General features: G+C 39.3%; 1 protein-coding gene across 1 annotated transcript; it reads left to right on the top strand.

Moving 5' to 3' along the window:
• Nucleotides 1-1089: 1089 nt before the first annotated feature.
• KCNA4 (potassium voltage-gated channel subfamily A member 4) lies at nt 1090-18698 on the top strand. Its single transcript, XM_006937163.5, has 2 exons — nt 1090-1580; nt 4715-18698. The coding sequence occupies exon 2, from the start codon at nt 5495-5497 to the stop codon at nt 7457-7459; it is 1965 nt and encodes a 654-aa protein (XP_006937225.2). The 5' UTR covers nt 1090-1580; nt 4715-5494; the 3' UTR covers nt 7460-18698.
• Nucleotides 18699-24932: the final 6234 nt, after the last annotated feature.

The raw sequence follows: 24932 nt of genomic DNA, 5'->3' as shown, positions 1-24932 counted from the left end.
ACCCGCCCAAGGTCGGATTTACTCCAGCAGTCCTGGTGTGCGTCCTAGTGTTTGTCTGGTCCATCAGAGGGAGCTGGAAAGGTGCCTGTAGACTGGGTGGTTATGTGTGTGTAAAAATTCGCACTTCCACCGCTAACCTTCTTTGAGTGGATGTATGGGAATTGCAATTTTACATCCTTGTCTTGGGGCATTTCATATGCTTGATGCCTAATAAGCAACCTAGGAGTCCATGCCCCCGCGAGGGCGAGGACGCCGCTGTGGGCGCTCTGGCTTGTCCCGCGGGGTACTACATTTGTTTTTGCTGTTCAGTGAAGGTAGGTGGTGTAGAACTCCGACCTCTACCATAAAGATCTCCCGGGAGCCAAACCTCTGGCCGAATTGTGTTCTTTTTGCAACAGGTTCGCCGAGGGCTCCTGCACTCTTTCCAGGGGCCGCCGCCCCCGGGCCGGGAGCCCTCTGAGTCTCTTCCACTTGGACTCGTGCCTCTGGTGCGCAACTCTTAACCTGGGCTTGATTCCAATTTCTGCAATCCACCCCTCACCCGGGTCAAGCACACTTTTAAAGTCGGCCTCCTCTGCGCCCTGAGGCCCGACCCCCCCACCCCCACCCCCACCGCCGCCGCCAGTCGAGGCAGACAAGCGTGCAATGGAGGGGGAGACCAAGGGGAATCGGCGCGTGCATAGGCGACTGGGGGGCTCCCGATTAGCGGCCTAGCTAGAGATGCACCCGGGCTCCCAACCCCACAAACCCACAAACCCGTTATGCGGGTGCGTGTGTGCGCTGAGCTGTAGAGAAAGCGGGTCAGGGAGAGAAGCCGCGCAGAAGCACCCGGTCGGCGAGCCTGGACCTCCCGTCGAGGTCTCCCCTCCCAACCTCCGTCTTGGGCTCCCGCTCTGTCGTGGGGACCCCGATATCAGCTCCAGCGCGGACACCTCTCCCTCGGAAACTAGGGCTTCGCCTTTGGGGGAGGCGGCCAGGGGCTCCCGGAACCGCTCCCTGTTGCTCCCTGAAGCCTCGGCGTCGGGGTCCGAGCTTGGGGGCGGGCGGTGCAGGCGTCGTGACTGCGCCCGCCCCGCGGCGCGGGGAGGTGCCCCAGGCGACCGCCTGCACGCCACACCCTCGGCACGGCCCTGGCCCCGCCCCCGGCCGGCGCGCGTTCCCGGCCAGGGGAGGCGTGTGCTGCTTCTGCAGCCAGCGAGAGAGGGAGAGGGATGGATATTGGAGGAGGAATTTGGGCTTAACAAGTGATCGCTGCTGTCTAGGATTTTCTTTTTCTGGGGAACCTTGACTTCCTTTCCCAATCGTGTCCACCTGTGCTGAACTCCAGAGGAACCAGAAGTGTTGGGGTCTTCCTCGGGGCAGCCCTGATCCCCACCCTGGGCTCCAGCAGCGAGGACTCTGTGCCCCCAGGCAACAGAACTTGTTCCGTGGATATTTTGCAGCTTCCACCTGCCACACCGGAGTGATTCCTTCTACCCCCAAGAACATTCTTCCCCTCCTCCAGCTGTTGCAGCTTGAGGGGGAAAGACAAACCGAGCGGGGGTTTTCTTTATATTTATTTTTCACTCCGCCTGGGAACGGTGAGTATGATACCTCTCTTCTCTTTCCTCCACTCTTCTCTTTTGGCTGTTAAGAAACAGTGGACATTTGAGGGATAAATAATATTGGGGGATGTGGCAGAAGGACATGAATGGAAGGCGGTTAAAAATAAACCAGGAGGTGGAAGAAGGGAGGTGCAGATGCAGCGCGGCGCTCCGGGGGGCCAACAGTTGTTATTTTCCTAACCCCGGGGATGGGGTGCGTGCGCCCTGCTTAATGTGCCCGAGCGGGAACCTAGGTCTGGAGGGGAGGGCGCGATTAAACATGTCGTTTCCCAACGAGGTGGGGTTTAGATTTAGCATCCTTTTGCCTCATCCCAGACTCACCGGTTCTGTTTCTTTGGGAACAGCTGGCGAACGGGTTTGAATTGCTGTCTCCCCCAGCATTTGGATTTGCGTGCCTTTTCCGAGCATTTCAGCAGCACATAGGGACCGTATAAATGGCGTGCGTTGAAGTGTATATTTCTCACGGTGTTGGTTTTTTGATTCAATCTCTCTCTCTCTCTCTCTCTGATAGGTTCAGGTACCACCCTAAGCCAGTTGCAGGAATTAGCACTGAGAGAGGAAAACAGCCTCCTTGTTGGGGGGTGAGAGGAGGAGGGGAGGCATGCTTGGCTGTTGTTTGGGGGGGCACAGGGATTCGGGAATAGGTAGTCTGCTAAATCCTATTAGTTTAATGGTGTTAAAGAGGAAAGGAAATTTCCCTGCAAAGGTCTCCCCCATCAAGGCTCCTGGGAGTCTGATTGAATAGATTCTCCGAAACAGGAATACCTTGGAAAGGAAGAGAGATTTTTAAATGAGTTTTGCTGTGTGGAAGGTTTTTTTTTTTTTCCTTTTTTTTTTTATTCTTTTTCTTTTTTTCTTATTCTTTTCCTTCTCCCTCCTGTTCCCTCCTCACCCTCCTCTTCTTCTTCTTTTTCATCATCATCATCATCTTCTTCTAGGTTAGGGATAGTGAGGTAACTGGTAGCCAATTAAAAGGAAGGTAATTTGCTTTCTGTAAGGTGGGGGAGGAAGAAAACAAACAAACAAACAAACATAAATAAATAAATAAATAAATAAATAAATAAATAAATAAATAAAGTAAATAGTGTAGAGCCAGATGAGGGCAGGTCTCTATCTCCTGCAGAATTGATGGGATATCGGAAGACCTACTAATTCATGACCTTCTGGGAGTCAATTAGTTGGGAGAGGGGTGTGCATAGTACACAAATATACAGGCACTTTGGTTCTATCGGGGTTTTATTTAAATAGTGTATTGTAACGGCTTTGAGGGAGTTGGGAAAGAAACTGAGCAAACTCTCAGGCTCTTCGGCCTGTGAAAGTCTTTAAAAGGTGGTGGCCTGACCTTCCAGAATAAATGTAACCCCAGGGTAGTTTTGTAAGTAGAGATTTGGAGACCTTCTGAGGGTAAGCATTTCAGAGTATTTGATGATGTTAGGAGTCAGGCAAAGGAAGGGGCTTGTCATTTGAGATACCTTCAGAAGTGTATTTTCTGGGTTTTATGTGTCCCAATAAAGCTCACTTCTTGCCCTAGGAGAGTGTGAGATGATTGGGAAGCCCTCTGTTTGTCCCTTCTCTGCTTTGTCACTTCATAAAACTCTGGTAGGTTTAGGTTTCTAGCCTGACAGGATTCAGCAAGAAGCAGCAGGTGGTCAGGAGCTGAATCCTGTTCATAGCTCCAGAAAGCCATTTCTCTTGCTTCCCAAGTGCTTCCAGTAACAGAACCTGGTAGATGCCCTGGATTCTGACTGGCATTATCCTCCCCAAGTCTCTGGGCTACTGTCTGCATTCTTGGAAGTCCTGTTGGACACAGTGAATGCAAAAGCATAGGAGACAGGAGATTGGGGCAGTTTTTACAGGTCTTGGCTGAGGAAATGAATTAGCCTGACCTAGAGAGAGCCAACTGAGAAGAAAGGCCAGGATTACCAAGTGACGGCGGAGCCAGATTGGGGCTGCAAGGAAGACATGATCAGCAAGTGGGCACGTTGGAGATAAAGGTGGGCAGAGAGAGTCAGGGAGAGGCAGAGGGAGTTGGGAGATGGGAGATCATGGATGAAATTATGGGGGGAAGTATGACAGGCTGAAAATGAAGTCCACACAAACTGGGATTTAAAACATAAGGAAATAGTCTCTTGAGAAGAGTGTAGGAGGAAGCATTGAGGTGAACACGGAGGAAGCAGCAAGGAGAGAAGATGATTATCAGAGAAGTGGAAACTGGGATTAGCTCCTAGGCTGTGGGTGGTAGAGAGTGTTCTGGAGTCTGGGGAACAGAAAATCAACAACAGGGACATGCTTCAGGGAGTCAAGAAGTGCCAACTTAATACAGGCCATTGATGAGTCTCAAAATGTTTTGGATGTCCTCACATTCTGTCCTCCCCTAATTCAGACGGTATGGTATAAGGACATATACATCCGGGGGTGGGTAGATAGATGATAAAAGCTTAGGTTACCGTCCAGTGTGTATTGATATTCATTATGTCGGTGCTATTCTATCAACATTCATTGTCTCATTCAAACCTTACAAAGTGGGATGGAGGAGGTTGTATTATGACCCACACTTCATAGATGAGATGATTGAATCTTGTGGAAGTGATGGAGCCTGGATTAAAGAGAACTGGTTTTTCCAACTGCTCTAATCCTGAATCAAGACAGAGAGGGGTGGAAAGGCACTAAATTCAGAAATATTTGATGAGTGGAAATTTTAAAAACCGCCTTGAGATCACTGAATGATGGAAGCAGCTATAAAGTGACAGCATTATTGTTGTGACATGAAGAAAATGACAGCGAGGATTAAGACCTGGCATGAGTGAAAGGGGGAGCTGAAGGAAGAGCCATGTGGGTCGAGAGTGGAGAGAAGAAAAATAATTGAGTTGCCGTGAAAATAGACTGAGCCGAAATAATAACCAAAGAAGAAGGGAAGAAGGATGGTTTAGTGAGGGAGGAGATTTAACAACCTGCCCCATACTCCTTGGAAATTTGTGGCCCCTTGGTGCTTTATATGGTTTGCTTGAGGACAAGAAAAAGAAGTGTATGGGAAGGAAACGCTGTTTGCTCTTTATGATTTGATTCTTCTTTTTATTTTTCTCCTATGCTTATTTCCCTTCCTTTTTCAGGTGAAGTACTTCTTCTGCATGATTTTAGCTGAAGGATGCTCTGCATTTCCTTGATTTCTATGGAGACCTCAGAGCTGGGTTTGCTCCTGCTGACACCTCATCTTGTACCTTCTCTACCTCCCAAGGTCTTTGCCTCTTTCAATAGCTTGGCATTGCCCCTGGGTCCAGGAAGCCTATGATGAACTTAAGGGGAGCACCTGGAGAATCATCCTGATAGGCTTTGAGCAGCAATGGCTGGACATACTTCAAGCCACATGTTGACATGGGTCAAGCCATCACTAGAAGGCAAGTGCTAAGACTAAAGGCTTATTTGCATTTTATTTAAATTTGATGGACTGAGCTTTGGACAATTTCCATGGCAGAAAAATATATTCCATTTTCTAGGCACAACTGCTGGCTGTCAGACACTTGCTGCCTTTGAATCTTGCAGCATCATCACCAACCACCCTAGACGTATTTCCAAATTTGAACAGCCACCCTGAAACAGGTTTTGGGGAGACCCCAACATTTTCTGACTTAGGCCTGAGAGTGCTAGGTTGTTTATCTAGACCAGCCAAGCTCCGGAGAGCAATGTTGAATCCCTGGGAACAGAGAGCATGGGGCGTGCTGATTTAAAAACAGAAAATGCAAAGTTGGACTGAAAATATCCTTAGTCTTCCAAGCAATCTGCTTAAGGGTTCCAAACTTACCTTCATTTGGTGACAAAAGAAGCTGCCCTATTTTTCTTTCTTCTTCTTCTTCTTCTACAACTGGAACCAGCCATTTCCAAAAACCACCACCATGGAGGTTGCAATGGTGAGTGCGGAGAGCTCAGGGTGCAACAGTCACATGCCTTATGGTTACGCGGCCCAGGCTAGGGCACGGGAGCGGGAGAGGCTTGCTCACTCGAGGGCAGCTGCGGCAGCCGCCGTGGCAGCTGCCACAGCTGCTGTGGAGGGCAGTGGGGGTTCTGGAGGGAGCTCCCACCACCACCACCAGTCGCGTGGGGCCTGCACCTCCCATGACCCTCAGGGCAGCCGGGGTAGTCGGAGGAGGAGGCGCCAGCGGCCTGAGAAGAGGAGAGTCCACCACCGCCAGAGCAGCTTTCCTCATTGCTCCGACCTGATGCCCAGTGGCTCTGAGGAGAAGATTCTGAGGGAACTGAGTGAGGAAGAGGAAGAGGAGGAGGAGGAGGAGGAGGAGGAAGAGGAAGGAAGGTTTTACTATAGTGAGGATGACCATGGTGATGAATGTTCCTACACGGACCTGCTGCCCCAGGATGACGGGGGCGGCGGTGGCTATAGTTCAGTCCGCTACAGTGACTGTTGTGAACGTGTGGTGATAAATGTGTCGGGCCTGCGCTTTGAGACCCAGATGAAGACTCTGGCCCAGTTTCCAGAGACTTTGTTGGGAGACCCTGAGAAGAGGACTCAGTACTTTGACCCTTTGCGTAATGAGTATTTTTTTGACAGAAACAGGCCTAGCTTTGATGCCATCTTATATTATTACCAATCAGGAGGCCGCCTCAAGAGGCCAGTCAATGTCCCCTTTGATATCTTCACTGAGGAGGTGAAGTTCTATCAGTTGGGAGAGGAGGCCCTGCTCAAGTTTCGGGAGGACGAGGGCTTTGTGAGAGAAGAGGAGGACAGGGCCTTGCCAGAGAATGAATTTAAAAAGCAGATTTGGCTTCTGTTTGAGTATCCGGAGAGTTCCAGTCCAGCAAGGGGCATAGCCATCGTCTCTGTCCTGGTCATCTTAATCTCCATTGTCATTTTCTGCCTGGAAACTTTACCTGAGTTTAGGGACGACAGGGATCTCATCATGGCACTGAGTGCAGGCGGGCACAGTGGGTTGTTGAATGACACCTCGGCACCCCACCTAGAGAACTCAGGGCACACCATCTTCAACGACCCCTTCTTCATCGTGGAGACAGTCTGTATTGTTTGGTTTTCCTTCGAGTTTGTTGTTCGCTGCTTTGCTTGTCCCAGCCAAGCACTCTTCTTCAAAAACATCATGAACATCATTGACATTGTATCCATTTTGCCTTACTTCATCACCCTGGGCACTGATCTGGCCCAGCAGCAGGGGGGTGGCAACGGTCAGCAGCAGCAGGCCATGTCCTTCGCTATCCTCAGGATCATCCGTCTGGTCCGAGTATTCCGGATCTTCAAACTCTCCAGGCATTCCAAAGGCCTGCAGATCCTGGGCCACACCCTCAGAGCCAGCATGCGGGAGCTGGGACTTCTGATCTTCTTCCTCTTCATTGGGGTCATCCTGTTTTCCAGTGCTGTGTATTTCGCAGAGGCAGATGAACCTACCACCCATTTCCAAAGCATCCCAGATGCGTTTTGGTGGGCCGTGGTGACCATGACAACTGTGGGCTATGGGGACATGAAGCCCATCACTGTGGGGGGCAAGATCGTGGGGTCCCTGTGTGCCATTGCAGGTGTCTTAACCATTGCTTTGCCAGTGCCAGTGATTGTCTCTAACTTTAACTATTTCTACCACAGAGAGACTGAGAATGAGGAACAGACACAGCTGACACAGAACGCAGTCAGTTGCCCATACCTCCCTTCTAATTTGCTGAAGAAATTCCGGAGCTCTACTTCTTCTTCCCTGGGGGACAAGTCAGAGTATCTAGAGATGGAAGAAGGAGTTAAGGAATCTCTCTGTGCAAAGGAGGAGAAGTGTCAGGGAAAGGGGGACGACAGTGAGACAGATAAAAACAACTGTTCTAATGCGAAGGCTGTGGAGACTGATGTGTGAATCTTGTTCTCCACCTGCCACTGCCTCCCCCCACCCCCAGCCCCAGTATCTCCAAATATATTTATGCATAGAGAGTGGAGTTATGAAAATGAAATATGCAAACGAATCTAATGCATATAGTAGTACACCATTTAATGGTTATACGTGACATAATTGTTACTCAACTTGTATTACATATCAAATAAATGATACATCTTGGAGAAGAGGGAGGCTAAAATAGGAGCAAATCTTATCTTTATATTTTTTATTAGAATGCAAGAATTTTGCACACTAACTGGAAAAGATGTTAAAAGTAAAGGTGGTTCTGTGGAGAGAAGGTATATGTGTGTTTGTGTGTGTGTGTGTGTGTGTGTGTGTGTGTGTGCGCGCGCGCGTGCACACGTGCTGCGTGCGTGTATGTGCAAGTAAATTGTCAACATTGTTAGTAATTGTGCAGTGATGGGAAGAGTTGGCATTTTGAAGTATTTACTATGTAAGAACTAATGAATTTGAGCAGTCATTTATCAGTGCTCTGATAGCATCTCATGTCTTTGGATTCCATGGTTGTTTTTTAAAAATTGTAAGAATTACTGTGTAGGGGGAAAAAAAAAGGAAAGTGAATTATTTAATAGAATATAGGTCACAGTTTTATCTTGGATTTAATTAAAGTTTATTTTTAACTGGAAATTAACTTTTAAAAAGGCTTCAGGGGCCTTTAGAAATTGATTATATTTTATTATTAATTTGGGGGAAGATATGACAGGAAATGCCTAACAATAATGGAAGAAGTGAAATCGGAGAAAATGTAACAAGTTTTGTTCACAGATAACAGGACTGGAATTTTTTTTTTCCTTTGCACTACTTTATATGATGGAGATTGAGAGAGACTTCCTACTGTGAGTGTTTACTAATGTAACAGTTCAGTGACAATCATTGGAAGAATGATTTCTTAGTCTTATTTTATGTTCTCTTCTTTGTGTGAGACTAATGGCCACGCAGATAACAGCACATGGTTCCCTTCTTTTAAAATCTAAATAACTGATCTGCAAAGGGACTCTGAAGTAAAATTTAGCAACGGAATCTTTTAGAAATTGGACTGTGACAATGATGCTTCTGAAACCATACTATTTTAATTATTCTTCTGCCTTTTAAATGCAGAATAATTTAACCAAAGTTAATGCATGCACTGAAAGAATTCTTGAAGAAAATAAGATGCCCAGCAGCTACAGTGATTATGGCTTAAGAGCTTTCTATTAAATGTGCAACGTAAATGCTAGATTTATTAAGTTTATTTCTTTGTGCAGCTGCATAAAGGCACAGGGTGGGGATTCACCTCAGAATTTAGCATTCCACTTGCTAAAAATGATACAAAGAAGGATTGTGTCAAAACATTTGGTTTCAATATCACCATCGCTATCAGTTTTGTAAAGGGAACTTGTGACACATGTAACTGCACTTAAATCATGACAAGATGTTCTAGAATGTGAGGTAACAGCTAGTAATCGGACTTACACTAGTAAGTCATAATGAGATATAGAGTAGCAAATTTAGAATGCATAAGAGGCCTTATTCTCTAATGTTTCTTCAACATCTATTCTTTATAAAATGGTTGTCCTGAGGTTTGGGAAAAATATACTATGTAGCACATAATGAACTCTGACAACTGTGAATTAAAAAAAAAAGAAAAAAGAAAGGAAGAAAAGAATGATCAAGAATAGCTTTTCTCAAGCTTTTAAATCCCAGGCCATCATTTGATAATAGCATAAATCTTTAATGATATTTGAACTTCAAAATAAATCCATGTTAGATTTAAAAGCAAAGCTACACCCTTCTCCCCACCCCATCCCCACCACTTAAAGAAAAATACCTTTCAAGAATACCTATTGGAGAATGAAAGGCAGTAAGCGGGGGAGTTGATTGAATGTTCTGACCAAAGATCTCCAGTGGACAATAGTGAATGATAAAACAAGGATATGCAATCTTGTAATAAGATTTCAAAGACGTCATTTTAATATATTTTGGATTTGAAGCAAAAATACAACAAACAGACTAGGAGTAAGGCTATCTGGGTTGGTCACTATTCATTTGAAAAAGTCACCATTAATCTCCACACCCCAATTTCCTCATTAGTAAAAAAAAAAAAAGGGCACACAAAGACTTTCGTTACTTCACAGAATTGTTATGGAAAGCAAATAACACGTGATAACTCAGAAATGCCTAGTTCCATATAAATGCCTGATGTTATATCTACATTGCTTAATCTTCCTCTGGAAAGAGAAGAATTAGAACCCCTGTGTTATGGGGCACCGGAGAGGCTCAGTCCGCTGAGCTTGGGACCTTGGCACAGGCCATGATTTCCTGGTGCCTGAGTTCAGGCCCCACATGGACTCACTGATGTCAGTGAGGAACCTGCTTTGGATCCTCTGTCCTCCTCTGTCTGCTCCTCCCCCACTTGTGCTCTCTCAAAAATAAATAAACATTAAACAAAAGTTAAAAAAAAAAAAGAACCCAGGAGTTACATCTGCTTTATTAGGATATCGTGAAAATCATGGGTAATTTCTTTAATTTTGAGCTCCTTACAGGAAGTGGATATGCAGACACAAGATAGCCTCTCATTGAATAATTGCTACAGTTTCTTCACTTGGGGGAAAGAAAGATCCCGGGCATGTCCTGGTGTAAAAAAGTTGACTCTGTGAGTGAGGTACCATGTATCTTTTTCTGTACCCAACTAGGTCAGATTATATTTTAGATAATTTAAATGCTATTCAGCATTGGATGTTTATTGAACATTCAATAATCCCAATGGCAATGATTTGGCTATGCTTGGAAGGGAAAAGGTATTACATTTCTACCACAGCTCCTTTTTAAAGCTGAAAGTTATAATAAATTTAGCCTATATGTATTAGATTTGATAATTCTGTGAATTCAAGAAATATAGTCCTTTTGGGATCCTGGGATTTTCCTGTATCTTACATAGTTTTTTTTAAGTGTAATACAGACAAGAAGTGACAGCCATGGGCTTCCAAAGCAAATATTAGGTTATCACTACATGTATGTGTGTTGGTTTGCATTTTCTTTCAAGATGCATTTATTTTAGGATGTCTGAATCTTGATTCCACACTAAGAAGAAAGCATGCAAGCCCTCAAGATTTGTCTAGGGCACTTTTGTATGGAACACTTCTCTTGTAGAGAATGTGTGAAGGTAGAGAAAGTGTCAATTGCAGCTGTGAATGTATAACATTTTTCCAAGTTAAAGCTAGCTAAGCAAGGTGCTTTAGTACCATTTGTAAAAATTTTATCTACTGAGTAATATGCTTTCAGAAGCTATTTGTAACTGACATTTAGGAAACTCTCCTCTCAGAGGCCACCACACACATTTGGCTGTAAGATAAAAGAGAAGTGGACCCATTTAGAGATTTGAATTTTGGGAACCTCGGATCCTCTAGTTGCTTTTCAGATGATAATGTTACCAGAAGTACAATATTTGAAGGTCATCCTAACCAGAGTTTTTTCAAGGGTGGATACATTGTTCTCTCTTTTAAATGTTTGAAAGGGAAACAGTTATGCAGACCAGTTATGGAGAAAAGAGGACTAAATACTCCTTTTAATTTCTGCAAAATAGAGCTTTTTTTGTGCCAAAGGAATGATGGATGGTCTGGGAGTGGAGAGATGGCTCCTTAACATTGACACATCATTTCATCTTGACTCTCAGGTTTTTTGTTTTGTTTTGTTTTGTTTTGTTTTGTTTTGTTTTGTTTTGTTTTGTTTTTAAGTGTACAAATAGGCTGTTGTGCTACATTATCACTTGATTCCTTTTAGCACCAAAATTCTCTGGAGTGGAAGGAAGTTATTAGACTAGCTGGATATTTTCTAAGTATTCAAATCATATCGGTCTTGATTTCATAGGTAATAAGAGCAAAAACAGTTTAAAATCTCACTGTTGGGTTAAATAGAGAACCAGAGATTTTGAGATTGAGTTTTTAGAATGTAAATGAAACTGAATGAATAGGGTGTATTTTGAAGCTCTTTATTCTAACAACGAAAGGGAAGGGATTCCCTTAATAAAAAATAACTCAGTCTCCAGTTGAATACATGTGAAAGTTGGTAAGTAAACATTTTGATTTCTTGCTTTGTTATAGTACAGTCTTGTCAGTAAACGAGTGTTCCGACCTATGCTGGGGAACTCATTTTATGCCTAAGCACATGTAGTATTTCACAAGTGTCACTGCTTTCCTTGTCAAATTAGTTTTGTTTTTAATGTTTATTTATTTTTGAGAAAGAGAGACACAGCATGAACAGGTGAGGGGTTACAGGAAGTGGGAGACACAGAATCCAAAGCAGGCTCCAGGCTCTGAGCTGTCAGCACAGAGCCTGATGTGGGGCTCGAACTCACAAACCCTGAGATCATGACCTGAGCTGAAGTCGGACACTTAACTGTCTGAGCCACCCAGGTGCCCCAGCTTGTCAAATTAGTTTTAAACAGGATCACTGAAGGTTTGTAAAAATGTTTACATAAAACATCTGTTGAAATAGAATCCAATCTATGCATAAGAAATAACTATGGAAAATACTTTTGAGTTCAGATATATATCCAGTTTTTAGAAAGTCAACATTAGCCAGTAGAAAGTTATTTTTAATTGCACTGGAATCATAAACAGTAGTATCTCCACATCCCAACAGAATCAGAAATGGTGTTCTCTGTTGTTGATTTTGAGGATTGTGATGCACCTTTAGCCACCACATCGCAGCTGTTCCTAGGTAAAGTGGCAAATACACCTAGGTTGGTTTTACAGTTTTTGGTGAGCATGTGATGTGCTCATGTGCATGATGCAGAGTGTAACATCCCTCTTTATGTGTGTGTGTGTGTGTGTGTGTGTTTATTGATACAGTATAGAATGATTACGGGTTGTCATTCAGTGGCAAAGGGGCCTGTTCCAGGAAATCTTCCTGACCCAAAAGTCATTCTGAATTCGGCAAGGGACATTTGGTGTGGACAAAAGGTACTTCTTGGTTTTCCTGCCTGCAAAGAAGCTTGACTCAAAACACAGGGTCATCCAAACCAATGTAACTGTTACAGGTTAGAAAACAATCCTACTTTCTAGTACGAAGATCAGTATTCCTATTTGAAAGAATGTTGATGGAGTGGTTTGTGTTCAAGATTGAAGGAAGCAGAGCTATTTTTGCGGTAAATGGGAATGTGTACTTCTGAAATGTAAATTAAGATTAGGACTGTGATATGAGTTTTATTTCTGACTTGGTTCTCTGTTTCCATAGCAGTCCCAATTTCTTACAGTATCTTCATAAAAAAGTATGCTAATACATATCAGACCATATGGCCCAATTTGAGGTACAGAAAATATGGTTACTTTATTTACGGATAAATAAATTAATCCCAGGGTATGAGTTGGGTGCTTTGAAAAACATAGCATATAGTAATGAGCTATGGCTCTAAGTGAGGCTACAACATATTCCCTTTCAGGCCTGTAGGTAATACGAAATGGTACCAGAATAGATATATCAAGGAAATAAAATGCTAAAGAAGGCATCTTAATGTTGTCTAGGGAGGGATTTTCCCACATCCACTGATCATGGTGTTGCTGATTTGCAGTCAAGTTTTTGATTTATTTTACATCATTGGTATCTTGGAAGGAGAATTTGTATCCAGAGTACCAGGAGCTAAATGATTTTGATCGCTGATCCACAAATAGTTAACTTCTGCTTCCTGATTTGCAAATTACCTGTTGTACAGATTGTCCAAAACTAGTTTCTCATCTGAGTTGGCTTTACTCAGGCTCAAAACCATGGTCTCCCTTTCAATAGCCAGGCTAGAAACATGCAAAATTGTAAACAGAAAACAATATACTACAAAGAAACAACAAATACTCTGAAACTAGATAGCCAAGTAAACTATTTGGAAAACCAAATCTGTTGTTCAAATTAATGTTTATGTACCTCAGAATGAAATCTGAAGGATTTAGGAATAACCTTTCCCCTATCTCCTTGCCATTAGCAGAGTTAACCAGGAGTGACTATTGTGTGTTGTAAAGCAGAAATGAGCTACTGAGATATTATGCAAGTTAACATTTTCTGTGAAAATGGCAGAAATGCTAACTTAACTTAGAAGTGGTCATGATAGTACTTATTAGGAATAACTAGTGAATATGGAAAATATGCTGTTTTTCCCAGTTATTGGTGTTATGTGCAAATGTACTTGGATTAATTTTTCATGACTTTGTAGACCAAAGGCATATTTTTAAAGCCACGGAACATGAAGGCATTTTTATACACAGCTTCTTAAGCTACTGACTGTTGAAGAATCAGTCACCTCTTAAATCAGTGAAATAAATAGCCCCTGTGGATATTGACTACAGTTGTATCAATGCTGAGCCAAATATTTATATTTGTTTTAAAATAATTAGATTAATATTTATTCATATGTTTGTATACATATCATATATTTAATATTCTGCCTTTATTCTGGCCAAAGATATATAAGCAAAATGAATTTTCTAAGGCATTGCAAGAGACTTTTTGAAATGAAGTATAAGTGTATAATTCTTTTGTGTTTGGGGAAAATGGTGAGACCTAAGGATTGAGGAACCTTTCTTTACACTCTAGGTTGGATTTTGTGCCATACAACCACAGTGGTATTAGGGCTAAGCTCTGAGATATTCCATGCGGTAAGGATATATGGGGTTTCATTCCCAGGAAGGGTTGATTTTTATGTTTTATGAAACGTTGCAAAATGTTTGTCTTATTTTTCATGGTCATTATTCCCATTACATAAAGGATACATAGAGCATGGAAACTAGACTATCTAGCCCCATAGAGCTACTTTGTGCTCTCTAGAAATCAATTAACTTAAAGCCATTATTGTTCTGCATTTTTATCGTAGCTGTTGTTTGATGTGACTTCCTTAATTCTCTTAGGTTCAATTACAGTATTAAAAAGTCTCAGGTTGTTTTTGTTTTGGGCAAATGTTTCAATATCTCAGCCTCTGCAGGCACTCACACACAAAACTGTAAGATAATTAGAAAATCTCATATCTCTTAGAGACTAGGGCTGTATTATCTGAGCTCCTTCAATGATAGGGACACATTAGTTAACATAAAGGATGCATGTTATTCTATTTATAAACTTAATTCACTCATACCTGAGTAGATTGATGGTTCCCCTAGAGAAAACTAATGTGTTCATAGCACTTGAACAAGTCTTTTTTTTCTTCTTCAATTGGTAGGGATCATGATCCAAACGAGGCTTTCATTCGCTAGCAGATAAGGTAGGAAATAATTAATGAAGCTCCCACTGGACTGAAATATAGCAAGGGGTATGGAATCTCTAGGGAATATAGTAGGATTTATACTTATTTGTTTATTTGTCATTCCTAATTGGTGTCGTTGACATTACTGTTGGGGGAATGGATTTTAATTTCAGGGTGATTTACCTAATATTAAAATGAATTTCGATAACAAAATAGAGATCATAAGTTCCACACTATCTCATTAGCTTGAGGAATAACTCTAGTTAAACATTTTAAGATATTAATTTGAGATTTGGAGATTGCAGTTCATATTTAGAGCCATTTATTTGGAGAGAGATTTAGCCCATAAATAATGATTCATTTATTCAGGTTTCTTGAGAGGTTAATGGAATCTCTTTATTTTTCTTCCCTGTCTCCTGACTTTTGAAAACTATATTTAAATTTATGGATTATACTTAAATTAGTGGTTATGAATTTTCTTTTACCAAACCAAGTGATAAGCTTGATTACAAATTGATCAGAGGATGACAAGATCATTTGATGGGTTTTTTTTTTTTGCAACATTTGCTGTTAATCAGTCTGATTTCAGTATATATGGAAAACAACATAACATAATGCGTATACCATATTAGAATCTAGATGACCGAGAAGGTATACTCGGAATAGATTTTCCTTCTGGGATCCTAGATGTGTTCTCAGAGTTCTTGACCTGTTTCCTCCAGATCTGAGCCAACCGGCGTGAAGCTAGTAAACTGCTTTTTTCCTGGTATAGCAACAGGGTGTAAGAAGGATCAAGGGCTAATTGGGGCATTGGGGAATGGGAGGGAGGTAGGCAAGGGGTAAGGAGTTTTGCCTAAGTGAAGTCATTCATTTGATGGTGAAAATAGGTAGATCAGACTGAAACTGCTTCATTTGGTAATGCTATTAATTTTTTTTTAATCTAGGAAATCCAGAAAAGCAGATTGATCACTTAGTATTGGTACCAGATGTAGTAACCATGTGTATGTATATGTACCAATATTCTAACTCCCTTTGCTGGTATTCTGAGAGCATTCACATACCATTAAACCAAAGCTGCATCTTACTAAGGGTAAAACTCACTTTTCCCTTCAGAGCAAGAGTCACATTCTTAAAAGATTACCATGCGGGCACTTATATTTCACAGAGGATAATCTCCCCCACCCTTAATCCAATGCAGAATGTTAATGTGGTAGGTGTATTAAAACTAAGAATTAAGCATCAATTGAAGCCCTAAGAGTGCTTGTCACTAACACAGAGCTGAATGATGTGTTTATGTTGGTTATTGCTGGTGTGCAATTCTTAGAGGAATGGAAAAATCATAAAATCTGTGCAACATAATTAGAACTTCTTGCTGTCATCGTATGCTCCTTGCTGATTTAGTTGCTGCTACTGAACCAAAGAGAAGACATGTCATTTCACTACTATAATCCACATACTTCACAGGCTTCAAGGCAGTGTGAGAAACAGTGGGGGAAAGAAAGGGTTAGATTAGACAGATAAGGGTGAAGCAACATACAGTATTTTAAGGTGTGAATCATCTTGTGACACCAGACTATTTTTACTCACTCAAGGGACTGAGTTGAATTTTTGGATAGGAGAGGCTCTGTTTAGGAATTACTGTTCCCTTTTTGTTTGTGGTATCACTGTTGGAAATCAGTCTAGCATGGGATAAATACTGCCATCATTGTTAAAATAAGCTGAAGATTACATACCAGAAACATGTTTTTATTTCAGTTGTGAAAAGCTGTAGTTGTGTTATAAGCTCTGCAAGAGGGATTAGAAAGTCACTCAACTTTTAAAAATTTTACTGCACCCCTGAAAAGATTTGGACGGGAAATTAAAGTAGAAGATTCTAAGTTCTGACCAAATATAAACTTGTTCAAAGGTCTCCTTTTTAGTTTCCTGTTTCAATCTTTTCCCTCAGTTACTAAACCTGTTTTTTTTTAACTGCAGAAATAGACATTAAAATGCTTGGCACCCCCATCTTCCCCATACCCCGCTGCACCCCATTCACATTTATTTCCGTGAAAGCCCAGATTAGGAAGGCTTCTGCTATCCCAAGTTCACAAATTTCTCAGGGGGAGGTTTTTTGTATGATCCAGGTAGACATTGTCCCATTTTATAAATCAGGTCATTCCAGTGCAAACCCGGGAAGCTTCTACAGTCACCTGCAATGTGAGTCTATTATGTTCTGTTATTATGTTGGGTATTGTCTGCCTATTACTGAACAGCTGGGATTTTAGAAACAGCTGGATGATTAGTTGTGTATTTTGCATTTTTCACTCAGATGCTTTATTTCTGTGTAGAAACAGCCTCAGTGTAGAATGAGCTGGGACTATAATAGCGGAAATCTTGTTCTGTGCAACTGTTGTTATTAGGAATTTAATCAAGAAAATTCAGGGCAAACAGTTTTGGCTATTGTTTGCTTTGCAAACATGTTGTTAGATACAGCGTACTCATTTCCACTTTTAGGTGAAACAGTTGATTTACCAAATTTTAAAATGCCTCTTGCGATATTCCTTAGGCTACTGAAGCTATGCTTTGGCTGTTACATTTATTTGCTTCAGGGGAAATGTCTACACACGATGAGACATTACCTGAGTTTTGCATTCACTGCTGGCAAGAGGAGCTGACAGAGCAGGCAGGCTTCAGTCCTCTCATGCACCAGAATCTATTTTTAGGTTTGTCCCTTTGTGACTAGCTTCAACCCTGACTAGATGGGGTTGAAATTTAAAGACAAGGCAATGCTTTATTATGATGATCTGTAGGTTTATAAAACTGTTTGGTATTGTGAACGGGACATATTTAATTCAGGTGCTGTTTGTCGGTTCCTCACCCAGGGCTAAAATTAGAATAAAAAGGGTGTACAGACTTCTTTTCTTTCACCAATTATTTTTTCAACAGATGTTTGTTAGACTCATGCTAGATGACTGGGCTGTGCCCATGTTCCCAGTCTCCAAATGTACTAACACTTCAAAGAATCACAGTCCATGTAGAAGGATTTTTGAGTTACGGAAAGATTCCTTTTTCTAAATAGCAGGATTCTCATTTATTATTACTATTAGTCCCCCTTCCCCCCAACCCTGAATCTATATATGTGACTAGGTCTTGTTTCTCCTTGGAGAGTGAATTTCCATGCTATCATGCTTTGATAATAATTTTTATAAATTATATCTTGTGTTCTCTAATGTGCTTCATTTTCTGTAATAGCTTCTATATAAACTGCATAGTAAATGGGACTGAATTCCAACTTGCCAGTTTTTTTATGATTCTTGCATGAATAATAACAAGTCAGTGCTTTCAAATAGTAGAGGTGATTGTACAGAATATTTACTTCTTTTAATCCCCAGAACTTCTATTTCTTCTATTTAATAGCATGTGATTAAATTATAAGTGAGAGAAAGTGGATTTGACTGAAATAATAAACATCTATGAAACAGTAAATGATAATAATATTTTTTATTCTAAAGTAGGTTTTTTCCAGGACCATGGTTCTTCTGCCACTCCTCCCCATTTAAAAACAAAACAAACAAAAACACCTATATCTTTGTCCTTGGGAAAGGCTTGCTTGCCATTGATAGTGCATTTACAATTTTTGACTTGAATAAAGACCTGGGTTTCTTTTTTGGAGAGATGTGAAAAAGATAGTTCTTTTTGTGGACATTTCTACTGAGACAAGCCAAATGAAATAGCGTCAATTACATGGTTAAGTCAGGGCAGTTGAGGCAGACTTTTGGGATTTTTCTGAGGTGCCTCTATCTACATTGATCAGATCCCATAGGTGTTTGCTCAGGTTTCCATTTGCTTTCAAGATGATGTCTGATTTCTTTCTCTTGGATTTCAGACTTTCACATTTGAAATGCAGTCGCAATAACATTTTCAGCTCTCTCTAACTAGCTTTAACTTCTTAACAACTCAGACTTTTCCTGTGAAATATATCTTAAAGACTATCTTGTTAATTTTCCGACTGTTTCAGAGCATAACATTAGAGACTCTGGCTTTTAGTATTCATTCACACCAAACAACCATTATCTTTAATTGAAGCCACTTCTACTTGAAGCCAAAACATTTGGTGGAGTCAGTGAAGGGAAAAAAAAAAAAAAAAAAAAAAGCCAAGGCACTGTGAAGTCAGACCTTCAATTCTGCTTCATTAAAGCCATTAGTATCAAACACATCCTGGATTCTCTTTAAATTTGAGTTTTCAATTGCTATCTATTCTGTCAGGGAAAAATACCTTTAATTGTAAAATCATTATGTTGTAGGATTTTTATTCTAACTTTAGCAAACTGCAACTATTCTTGTGCCTTAGAAATATGACATTCTGTAATGAACCCATTATTTATGTGATTTCTTAAAACTAAGATTTTTTTCCTTTGCAATTTTTCATGAAAGTATTTGCAAACTAGAAATATATATTTTAGCCTAAATTAACAGACACATAGTTAATATTTGAAGATCTTTGGGCAAATAGCTGAATTGCTCATTGTTATAGTATAAAGGAGGAACTAACTTTATATATATTTAATATATATAACATATATGTTTAACATATATGTGTTAATATATAATATATAAACATATATGTTTATATATATTTAATATATATGTGTTTATATATGTATTTAATATATATTTATTGTCAAAACATTCTGTGTGGTTCATTTATAAGTATTTTAATGGAAGCCAAGTGCATTTAAAATATATCAGAATTTTTCTGTATCTATTCAGAGTGTATAATTTAGAAATGTGGTATTACATTAAGTAGATTACATTTCTGAGATTTTAAATAAATTCATATCATATAATGTTAACTCTATTTAGGGCCTATTTTTTTAAAACATACTAAATAGCCTCACAGGCTATGTGTGAATGTTCTTAGAATAGAGTTTGGCAATTTGAAAGCCTGTCTCCCTAGAAAAGCAATATGTTTTCAGAAGAAAAGTTCTCTTTATGTACACATTTGAATATAAATATGTTAGCCTAACTATCTTTAACTTTTATTTTGGATCTTGATCTTACAGTTTGGTTCTAGGTTTTACTTTTTCTGGCACCAAATGGGTGGCTTCTATGGCATTAAATAATCATTAATTATTTATTTCCATTAAAATAAAACTTTGCCTTAAAAATAGGAGAGACTAATAATTTGTGCAGATTGACTCCTAGAGAATTAGCACATAAAACATATTTTTCTTTCTTTATTAGTCATGTAAAGCAATTTCATAATAATCTTGTTTTTCTGCCTTTTTTAAAATTTCAAACTCACATTATTTCACTAAGTATTTATTGCAGCCTTGTCATGCTATTTATCTAAACCTAACTGCTTGGCATAGAGAAGTAAACCTCTTGGTCCCCACAGAATAGTATTAAAAGCATCTTGTTATAATCTCTCACCAGAAAGATGGTTCTATGGCAGATATTCAAGGAGAGTATTATAGGTAACTCCAGGGCATTTAATAGAAAGTATGGACAACTTAAGTGATTCAATTTCATTAAAAAAAAAAAAGTTCAGATTCTCATAGCTCCAATTGTTTAAATGATATTAGTTGCCAAATGTTAATTATTATCGAATGGTCAAATGAAAACCTGAGGGATGAGGTGTAGAGATATGGAGGGTTTTGCTATTAAATAAAATAATATTTTTGTTTTTATTTTTATTATTTTTTAATATGAAATTTATTGTCAAATTGGTTTCCATACAACACCCAGTGCTCATCCCAACAGGTGGCCTCCTCAATACCCATCACCCACCCTCCCCCCCCCACCCCCATCAACCTTCAGATTGTTCTCAGTTTTTATTTTTGTTTTTTGTTTTTTTTTGACATCATTGTTACCCCTATAAGCAAGTCATAATTATTGGTTGCTATTTTTTCTATAGATAAGAACAAGAAGGTTAGATTAACCATGAAGAAGCAAAATTTGCCTTTGTATGTTTCTGCTGGTGGCTATAACACAAATCTATTATCTTATAATTTCTATCATTACCATGTTAATATAATCATATTTTGGTAATTTGTTAATTTCCAGTGAAGCCTAGGTGGTAAATCCAGATTGTGTGCTTTGCAGTCTGTTAGTAGTTAGCGGATGGGGAGACATGGTCATAGAATTTGCCACTATCACTACTAACTAGTACTATCAACATATCTGTGCTGAAAGTTTTTTCTTATTTTTTTATTTCTTTCTCAGATTCTCTTAGGAGAATAGTATTTAATTTTATTTTATTTAAGGAAAGTTTTATTTTTTAGGAGAGTGTATCCAATCCATCTTTGAAATACAGATCACATGGCAACAGTATTTGGGAGAAGCAGTAGTATGTGTTTGTGGTTTTGGCCAGTTGGGTTGTTTGTCCATAGCCAAATGAAGACATCCGTGCTTTTCCTTGATTAAGTGGCTGATATATGCTTTGTATATATGTGAAGTGTTTTCAGAGAGACTCCTACACAGCTGACAAAAGGGTCTTCATTTGTATTCATGCTAGTGGAAGAAAGCTTCCTACTTAGCTTGGTTTGTGCTATTGTAATGACATTCGAAATTCAAGGTTGTGTGGTATGCTCCATGAATTCCAGCAGTTTGTAAGAGGCTCTGAAGCATTTGAATTGTGCCTTTATAGTGGTGAGGATGACCAAATTATCTACTCATTGCTTTTGTGGGTTCTGTGCATGTGTTTTCATATTGTTTTAAAGCACCATTAAAGCTTGTTTATCTCATTCCAGTATTTCGGAGTGTAACGTAATGATTGCATGTAACAATGATGGCATGTGATCATAATGAAGAGAGTTCCAATTAAGGCCAGAGGAGTTATTTTAAATATTTTTTACCTAAATACTACTCTATTATGTTCTCAATATGTAAATAGAGAAGGGGGGGGGGGGAGGAATTTTGTTATTGTAATTGTAACACCTTTTTCCCTAAGCATTTTTATCCTACCTCAATGTAATTATAACATATTTATAATTTGAATTGTGTTTTCCCTTGAATGTAATATCTCGACCTTTTTCTTAGTGTTGCTACATAATTTTTTATTTTCATTTTTTTGCCATGATTTTGTGTCTGCACCATATTCCATGGAGTCAATGCATGTCATTTTCTTGTTCATTCCAGTATGATGGATATTTTCTAAATTGCTTATTTTTTTCATTATAAATAAAACTGTGATGAATATTTTCATGAATATAATATTTTAAAATATCTTTTTACTATTTTTAAAGCTATTTTCCCAGAGGAAGTTGTTTTTAAATAAAGGGATTTTAATTTTAAATGATATTGCATTGTTTTCCAGTATAATGCAATATATTAATAATGAATCTAGTGGGGCAAGAAATAAATTTTGAAAATAATTCATTTTATGTTCTCTGCCATTTAGCAAGCATTAATCATTTAAATATCAATAATGTAATGGCTATTTGTTGACCTCAGGTTTGCCTAATCATATAGCAAATTGTTTGAGATGATAAATGTTGCTTGAACAACTCCTAACAAAGTAGTTCACATTAGTTCTCTGCTGTCTTATCGTAAGCAGACTCCTATAACTTTTCTTTGGGTTCAAGGTGGTCAGGTTAATTCTCTGTCTGCATCTTACCTGAAGGGCCTGCCTTCAGCTCTCATCTCTCTTAACCGTACCATCACAAGTCCTTCATTTGCCCTTAAGACAACGTATTGTCCTGAACCACCTAATCTCTGTGTGGCTTGTGAATGGTCTCCTGCTAATTTCATCACAGGATATTTAATAACAGGACACAGGTTTTACTTCTAGTTTCTCTGCTTTCTTTTTGTTCTCTTCTTCCTTCTTCTCCTTCGATTTCTCCTCTCTCTCTTGATTGAATATCTAGCTTTTCACTGATGTGATGTTTCAATGTTATGGGACAGATTACAAATGAGAAACTCTCTGCCCACTTCTCTCTTCTCACTTGTATGGAATTGGAAGGTCCCTTAGAAGAGCTTAAAACTATTCAGGTCAAAGCCTACCAGCCCATCTTCTGGTTAGAGAATTGAGCTGCATGGACTACTGGGTTGTACATAAACCTTATGGGAATGAATCCTGTATTCTTGTGGAAGTTGTCTCTGGCAATAATACAGGCTATTCCTAGGAATTCTAATTCCTGCTCTCCAAAAATAATCTCTCTTTACCTAACTTCCTGAATTCAACACTTCAATGAAAAGAGGCTGGGGGTGGGAAGGCAGAGTGTCTAACCTATTTATTTATTTATTTATTTATTTATTTATTAGTAGCTAAAAGCATATTTTTAGCTTTCTTTCTTTTTTTTTTTAAGGACTTCCCAAAAGGATTTTTGGAATCTTTGAAAATCTCTGCTTATTTTGAACTTTGAGCCCATAATTCTTTCCTGTTTCTTATTATCTACTTATTTTTTTGGAAATGCTAGTTTGGGGGAATTAACGCAATTAAATTAGAGGTGTTTCCAGTTATTCTTAGAGACCACCTCTCATGTTAGGAAGAAATGGTAGAAATAAAGAAGATTGTTTGTTTTTTCTTTTCCTTTTAAAGATTTGAAACAATTTGTAATATCTTGTAGACAGTTTGCCAAATTGCATCTTGCTTTTCAGAGAGAGAGGGAGAGGTCTTGGTATCTTAAACTGTAACAATGGGCTTTTGAGGTTCAGTCATGTCAGTGAAGAGACGATAAAGCCAGGAGCCAAATACTAGTTTCTACAACAAATAAGCAAACAATGATATTAGAACATTTTAACTCTCTAAGTGAGACAGTGAAGTTATGAATAATGCTTCTATTTTTGAAAACTCATTGGTTATATTTGGAGCTTAGCATGGCATTGTTGGAATGTATCTGTATTGATTAGTTACCAGCTGATGCTCTGGTTGGTGCCCAGTAAATGCCCCAGGGTCTGCCCCCCACCCCTTAGATCTGTTTAAGAGCTATGGATTAAGGTACCTCAAGGGATCTCCAAAACTTAGTACAAGTGCTAAGGCTATGATTCATCTTAATTGTTCATGCTTTACCAGTTTCTTGTATATTTCAAATATCATTCTTGATATGTAAACAGACGTCAGGCAGTCCAGTAGTTCTAGCATTTCTGGATTTGGTTTCTATTTTTGCCTTTTGTTTCAGATCTTATAAATCTATTTATTTTTTCTTTGTCTTAGTCTACTAAGGTGTATCTGCGCCCTGGGTCTGATGAAAACAGGTTCATAGAAATGGTAGATAAATCCCAGTTTGAATTTGTAAAGTGCTTAAAAGTTATAATTATAAATTGGTTTATATGGTAGCATGTATATAATTCGCATTTTCCATATATCAAACTACTCCAAAGCTTTGTGGCTTAAAACAATAGACTTAACAACAGCATGTGAGCAGATTTGGTCTGATAAAGAATCTATTCCAGAACTAATCTTTTAGAGATAGCTGACCCTGTCTATGGATAGAATGCACAGAAAAAAGAATATTTTAATTTAGCCTACTTTTCAAACTCTCTTCTGTGTAGTGCATCTTGGGAAATGGACTCACATTATGGAGTCTGGATTATATGTGTCTGTAAAGGTAGTAGTTTGTAGAAAGTAAAATGATTTTGTCTCTATTAGGTTTTTGAAATTCTTTCCTGAGAAAATTGTAAGTTTCAAAATATAAAGGATTGTTTGCTTCTTCAAGTATTCTTTCCCAGGCTAGTGGCCTACACAGTGTTATTGGCTAATCTATAGACTCCACTGGCTAGACAGAGACAAGAATTTCACATTAAGCAATGAGTACATCATTTTGTTTTCTTGTGACTCAGTACTTTTAGCAGTTGTTTCAAACAATCTGAAAAAATAAATCTTTGTGTTAATGTGAACTCTTTCTTTGAATTTAGAGCCAAGAACATTGCTTTCCATTGTGAATTTAAAGCTTATCTCCTGTGAGATTTGATTAGAAAGTGCATGTCCAACTTTGGATCTTTTTATATGTAGCACATGCGAATTTCATCAAGCAGTGGATCAATTCTAGTCAGTTGTCAATGAAATATCTGGTATTGAAATGTGCTCAATTTGATATCTGGCGAGTGTATTACCAATCTTATAACAAATTTTCAAGTGATTTCAGAGTATTCATATTGGCTCATTACTGACATCAATAATGGTTATGTTAAACTTGGTATTTCTCTTGCTTTTAGTAGATGTCTTGCATCATAGGCTAAAAAGCGGATTTTTTTCTAATGTATCTGTGAGGAAATGCTTTGAGGATTTCTATATTTTTTCTCTTCCTTATG

This window comes from Felis catus, chromosome D1 (assembly GCF_018350175.1).
Source record: "Felis catus isolate Fca126 chromosome D1, F.catus_Fca126_mat1.0, whole genome shotgun sequence".
Taxonomy (NCBI): Eukaryota; Metazoa; Chordata; class Mammalia; order Carnivora; family Felidae; genus Felis; species Felis catus.
Note: the sequence above shows the minus strand (reverse complement) of the source record. Positions and strands in the feature narration are given on the sequence as shown.

Bases quoted from the DNA above. Each gene is read 5' to 3' on its own strand.
- KCNA4 (XM_006937163.5), top strand. From the start codon at position 5,495: ATGGAGGTTGCAATGGTGAGTGCGGAGAGCTCAGGGTGCAACAGTCAC.